Raw genomic sequence first — 6,961 nt, forward strand, 5'->3', positions numbered from 1 at the left:
AATAAATAAAAGTCTCAGGCTGTTTGCTTGCCATATGCTTTTTTTAATGAATAAATTTTCTAACCTTCATACTTCTCTTTTGACCTGCTGAAAAGCAAAAATCTGTTCCACAAACATTTTGTCTAGTGTAAAATTGTACTATGTTTTTCCAAATTTTCCTTTTTTGATGTCTGGAACTTTTTCAGTCAGAGTGTCAGCGTTCCAATGAAACTCCCCATTTCATTCAGCGCTCAGAAACAAAGTTCATCCAATAAGAATTTATTAAGGAAGTCATACTGGCACACCTGGGAAAACCCGAATCTGAGAGTTCCAGGTTTTCCCTTCCCAATTGAAATTCAAAACCTATCCTTTGCACCCACCAGTCCATCACATAGCCCAATCACCCATCGTCCCAACTGGAGACATTCCTCCAGACAATCCTTTCCAAGTGCAGGGTAACTTGTCCTTCACTTTATAAGAAGAATGTTGTTATGTCTAATCTTCCACCTCTCTATGAAATCCCCCCAATTTCCCAGGCACTAAGATGTGGCAGCTTGGAAGCTTCTAAGTACAATATGGCTTGCAAAGCTGACACAGACTTGAGAAGACCTCTGGAGGAACTGGGATTGTCTGTATCCATTCTAGTCTTCCTTGATCTCTAAGTGGCTTTAGATACTATTGATCATAATCTCTTTCTTGACAAACATAAGTGTCTGGAAGTGTTGGAGTCTGGGAATGTTACAGTGATTCGTCTTCCTCTGGATTCAGTTCCAATTGGCGTTGTGGGAAAGAGAACCCATCTCTAATTCCCTAAAGAGTGAGGTTCCACAGGGCTCGCCTGCGTTCCTATTCTTATTTAACATCTACATGAGGTTGTTGGGTGAAGTCGTCCAATGGCACATTTTTAGGTATCATCAATATATTGTTACACATGTTCAAATACAATTGGTTGATGTGTGATATCATCAAGGTGCTTTCTCAGCATCTCATGGAAAGGACAGGCTCAGGCTCAATTTGGCAAGACTGAGTGACTATAGGTTTGTGAACCTCCAACAACTGGTGCACAATTTTTTGGGAGGAGGACTCTTGGTTGTAAGTTCCCATTCAAAAAGCAGGTAATAGTTGTGGTTGGAGGGCTTTGCATCAGTCCCAAGTACAATCCTTGGACGACTCTACTTTGCATAGCTTGCCATTTTTGTTCCTATTCTGTTCTCTGAAGCACAATTTTAAAAATCTGAACTCCCTGCAAATGTCAAATGGTTTTATGTTCTCTTTCGAGCTTTTCTTATGTCTGTTTATTCTTGAGATCATTCGCAAAGTTGCTAAGCAATCAGTAATGTTGGATGTGGATGAACCTGTTTCCCAGTTGCATAAATGTGCATTCCAGTTTCATGGGAGTGATAGGATGTACCTCTGCCTTTCAACAGAGAAAGTAATCCAGTACCAGGTAATGTGGATATAGTTCTCTTGTTGTCTTTCAGGAACCAACCTAGCTTGGAATTAAGTATAATGCTGGTAGCCATAAAGTTTGAAGTTGTTCATGTTGTTTGAGTATAAACAAGGATGTTCTTGCTTGTACTCAGAGAAGAAATCCAATCAACAAAAGCAAATAAGAGCAAATAAGTCCCCCCTCCCTATCCTCTTTAACCTTCAAGAATAAACAAATCTTTTGAGCTGGTAAAACTTCTGGGAATGCATAGGCTCCATGTTTAGTTTAGACCTCTAGAAAATTAGTGTTAGATACCTGTGAAATTTACCTCCTATCCATAGAGGACATAGAAAATGGCCATGATGAACATTGTCACTCTTCCCTTCATGTGTTCAGTATATACAGAATTCTATCTGAATAGACCACACTGACACTACTTCCCTTTTTCCCACAAAAATTGGGACCTGCAGAAGGAAAAGTGCATGATTATATATCACTATATTAATTGAACACAACTGGAGAACTACAGATGGCTATCTTCATTGCTCCCTGAGCAGACTGAAATAATTGCCAAAGTGTGACCAAGGTTTACATGAATTGGATATGATTATGGTTTCCCATGGCCATAATCAAGGCCACTTCAACAACATAGAAATGGGAAAATTAATTGGGGAGATCCTAAAAAAAATCCCTTGCTCTTTTTTGTACTGGCTAAAAATACTGAAATGGAAAGTTGAAAGTATATGTGACCTGTATAATTCCAGTATTGTAAACATTCGAGTATTTCATTATTTCACTAACATCATTCTATCAAACACTAATAAAAAATGGCAACTGCCATATTGATTAGGCTTTAGGCTTACCCAATCTGCCATTCACAATAACTGGACTACAGCTTCCAGGATCCCTAGCTAGCATGGAAATTCGGAGAACTGTATGGTCAGTGGTCAATGCTGCCTTAGTTGCCTTACGTCAAGTTTTTTTTTTTCAAACTTTGCCATTTTAACTTCCCAAATTCCCCAGTGGCATGCTGAAGTCCACACATCTTAGTTGCCAAGTTTGAAAAGCATTGCCTTACTTCAATTCCTTAGCTCTAAGTAGAAGGAATTCACTTTCAAAGTAAGACAGGCTGGCTCCATTTCTGTTGCATTTTAATGAAGACCTTGCTGGCTTTTAAATAATTTTATTATTACTTTGGATTGTTTTAAATAAATCTGTTTATCTCTTTGCTTTGTATTTGTGATGATTTTGTAGAATAATTGCATTGCAGTAGGCAGAAAAGTGGTTTATAATCACATTGGTGAATATATTCAAAGTTGATGTTTATTGCTATGCAGGCATCTCTCTGTCCCAAAGAAATAAACCGAGAATTGCTGAATGACAGTTCCTGTTGGACCATCATTGGGACAGAGGCTGTAGAATACTCATTCAGCCTCAACCCAACCAGCATCCAGAATCCAGTGGGCCCTGCCCCTCTTATAACAACCTTGGAGGTACATAGAGGGTTTTTTCATGCTCTTTTGCCTTGCTGCTTTGTGCAAAAAAAATAGGGAACAAAATGTTGGCTATTTCATCTTAATAATTTTATCCCCAGCCCTAACATCCAAAACTAAAGAATCATTTAGTCTTCCTTTCCTTGAAATGGCAATAAAAGATTGTGCGGAGTGTATTAAAATATTATTTACTCCTACAATCATCTCTACAAACAGCTTAGATAGAACGTTACATTTTCACTGAATCAGAGACTGGCAATTTGTATGAATTAATTAATATAGAATGCATAAGACTAATATGGAGCTTCTTGGAGAACAGAAAGCAGCAACTGAAGTGTGGCTGCAGAAAGGTATATTTACTGATGAAACTAAAATGAAGGATTACATTGGTGCCTTGTGTTCTTTCATATCTTGGAAGCATTCAGATGGGAGGCATAAGAGTAAGCATAACCCGAGGGTTTTTTCTGTTCTCTCAATGCAGTTTGGAAACTACATTATATGAACCAAAACAAAGTCTTTTGTTTTCCCATTTAAATTATTTATTTACTACTGTCACTTCTGTAAGCACCAATACATTTTACCCCTCCGAGCATGGCTAAGACATATCAGAAAACTGGGAAACCACGTTACTCCAGGTATTCAACACTCAACCCTAGATTTAATGGATAGCATTTATGATAACAGGTGTTACAGTTCCATAATCTTTGGGGAGCTTTAGGTTTTCCAGCCCATTGGCATTACAGAAATTATAGACTTCTGTGCAAAGCCAAAAAGCCTTCCAGGTCAAAACATGGGTATCTTTGCTTTAAAGTCCACAGAGGTGCAAAATTAGAACAAAGTGCTGGAAGGAAAGGCTATATTGTACCTTCATGAGAAGATGGACGATCCTATATGCTTGGGTTTGTTTTTCACAGCTGACAGGTGGAGGGGATGTGGCAATGCTGGAAGTCCAAGGCAACTATTTCCATACAAACATGAAAATTTGGTTTGGAGATGTGGAAGCAGAGACTATGTACAGGTAAAGCAGACACAGACTGTCCTGAAACCACAGCATGATCAGTTGGGCAAGTCTCACAGCAATTATTCTTTGCACAACCTCCAAAAGCATCTCTTCAAGAGAGATCAGCAGTGAATGAAATGGATCAGTGCAATATTAGTTGTTGTGTTTATTAATTCAATATTTTTTATTTATAGTAGAAAGCAGCGCCTTCTAAAATCTTGAGTCTCCCCATGCCTGACACAAGAAAAGAGAGATAACTGAATCACACAGCAGCAGCAATGTAATTGTATGGTTTCTGTGAAAAGAAAGCTCAAATTCCCTTTCTGATAAGTATGGAAACAGGGTCCAAAAATCTCCAATTTTTTATTTCATGTATATATTGTAGGCATTTTTGGCTGATACCAAAACCGGAAGTCACACAGGTAGGGATTTGAGTAAATGTATTGCAAAAACAATAAAAACCACAAAGAAAAATTGCTTTCACCATGAAGTAGAAAACCAAAACCTTATTTCTAGTAAAATCAACATTTCAACAATATGCCTTTCTCTTGCCTGTAGAAAACCAGCTCAAGGTCTCTTACTTCTGATGGAAGAAAAGTTAATGGAAAGCTACTATAATGAATAAGTAGGGTTCAGATTATTTGCTTCTGACTTTGCCCGCACTAGTTCTTATAGACAGTGTATTTTGCTAGAAAATCAAGAAGAAGTATATAAAGGCATCTCGTTTTCATCCATGTGACAATGTTGCGTGATGGGTTAGCAAGAAAGACAAAGACTGGAGAACTTCATGATTGAATGTGGACAATCAGAATGTGGCTGTTTGAATCTAACAGATTTAGCATCAGTGTATGATCAAAAAAAGTCAAGTTGTCAGCCATGATGGTAAGATCAAACCAAGTGCAGTGCACATGCAGCAGACATAAAAGCCCAGAGGGAGTTTTGATTGCACTGTTGCTTTACTTTTTTAACATCTCCCATGGTCAGTTTTTTTTTTCCAAACCATCCATGATGGGATCTTTTGCTAAACTAGATACTTCTGAATGGTTTTGAATTGTCTGAAATATTAATTCATTGACTGGTATGTTCTCTCTGTTGCCACTTTTTCTTACATTTGTTTTAAATACTAAAGTATAGTGCAGTCAATTTTAATTTTGTATTCCACGTCCACTGTGGGGAATGTTAATAGAAAACCAGTAAGCACAGAATGCCATCAAATTTCAATATACTTTGGTTGCTTCTATAACCCAAATGGGCTTTTTCTAGCCCATTTCCTGTTGGTTATCTTGTAACTAAGATAAATGATAAAATGTTGGCTCTCGTCCATCAGAATTTCATTAATTTTTTTGTGGGTGCTCATAATTAGATTTTGGGTTTGAGTTAGCATCATGCATTAAGAGTTCTTATATCTGTTGTATAGTGTAACACACTACACGAAGTCATGAACATAATGAGAAAAAGACAGTGCTCAAAATCAGACAATCAGACAAAATCAGAAACCCTGCATCCTATGCTAATCAAACCAAACCAAAGGCTTATTTAACGCAGCATCCTTCTTTTCACATTGCTCAACCAATTGGAAACCCATATTCAAGAAATAAGTGGAAGATTTTCTTTTTTCCACAAGAGGTATATATATATATATATATATAAAGCTATGGCTTGTGGAAATGTTCCATAGCGAAGCAAATAGATGTCCCAGTTTGGTGTTGTGTTTGGATGTCCTGTTTACAAAATAGTCCTGGAAAGTTGGCCTGTGTAGAGCTGCAAAAAGGAAAAGGAGCTGCCCATTCCACTTTGCCTGTACAAGTTCCACAGATAAAAAGAAAGTACATTTTGAAAGAGCACTGAAACCCACACTTTACACAAACCTATTGATTACAACCATTGTTCCAATTTAACTGCTTGAAAATCTAGTGAGCCTATCTTGGGACAGGAGAGGGGAGGAGAAAAGGTACGTGTTATGGATATGTCTATAAATATGTGTGCATGCACACATCCAAACCATAAATGAATTTGTATTTTTTTATTTGTTTGTTTAGGAATTCCAAGTCGTTAGTGTGTGTTGTTCCTGATATCTCTGCATTCAGCCCTGATTGGAGATGGTTGCGATACCCAATCACTGTACCTCTTATGTTACTAAGGAACGATGGTCTGATTTATTCCAGTATATTCAGCTTCACATATACACCAGAACAGAGTTTTCTGTGTGGCCAACCACTCTTGCCAGAGATGGTGCAGGATTCTGACACTTTGCTCAATACCATCCACCAAGAATTCACTAAGACGAATTATCACTTTTTCATGCAAAGTTAGAACTGGAACTGTATGGTCGCCATTGTTTGGCTAGAGCAGAAATTGTGGCAAATACGTGGTTTTTATAAAATGATGAAATGTGGTTTTTCTAAAATAGAATCATATGAACATTTTATTTTTAATTCATGTTCTGTACACACATTAAATCATACAGCTCTGTGCTTCAACACAAGAAGGCCGGGAATTACTTAATAATAATGCATTGCTTTAGTAGGGAACAAGAGTGCTTATTTTTTTAGCTTGCATTCCCTATTTGGCATCTTAAAGAGTATGATTCTCAGTAGAATATACTATTAATATACAATATACAATTCTGTGTATACTGAATATAATTGTAACTGCATCAGCATAGGCAGAGAAACTCATGTTGCATATTTATCAAGTATCTACTAAAACACAGCAAGCAATTGTAGAGCTCATGTCACAGTGATAGTTTTAATGTAAATGTGATAGTTGGTAAAAGGGTGCACTCAGGCATTTGTAAGAGATAAAAATATCATAACTACTGTTACAATTGCTTTTTTACTTCTTTATTTTATTTGCTTGTGTGGTTTTATTTATTGCAGATTTTTTTTAAAAAAAAGTTTTTTGTTGGGGGGTTGTATTAGAAGACCTCCAAGGTCCCTTCCAACTCTCCTATTCTAACAAGAGCCATAGTGGTACAGTGGTTTGAATGTAGTATTGCAGACTAATTCTGCCAACTGCCAGGAGTTTGATTCTGAGCGACTCAAGATTTCCATCCTTTCG

General features: G+C 37.2%; 1 protein-coding gene across 1 annotated transcript in view; it reads left to right on the forward strand.

The window, feature by feature from the left end:
* The window catches only part of RBPJL (recombination signal binding protein for immunoglobulin kappa J region like), a 37,365-nt gene extending 30,642 nt beyond the window's left edge, over positions 1 to 6,723 (forward strand). Inside the window, exons 8-11 of the mRNA XM_087959037.1 lie at positions 1,286 to 1,426; positions 2,746 to 2,901; positions 3,816 to 3,919; positions 5,941 to 6,723. Coding sequence (XP_087815163.1) covers positions 1,286 to 1,426; positions 2,746 to 2,901; positions 3,816 to 3,919; positions 5,941 to 6,214 — 675 coding nt within the window. The 3' untranslated portion in view covers positions 6,215 to 6,723. The remainder of the gene's footprint in view (positions 1 to 1,285; positions 1,427 to 2,745; positions 2,902 to 3,815; positions 3,920 to 5,940) is intronic.
* The last annotated feature ends 238 nt before the right edge of the window (positions 6,724 to 6,961 follow it).

The sequence above is a fragment of the Notechis scutatus genome, chromosome 3, assembly GCF_049901735.1.
Source record: "Notechis scutatus isolate UNSWTSFEM ecotype Mainland chromosome 3, rNotScu1.2, whole genome shotgun sequence".
Lineage (NCBI taxonomy): Eukaryota > Metazoa > Chordata > Lepidosauria > Squamata > Elapidae > Notechis > Notechis scutatus.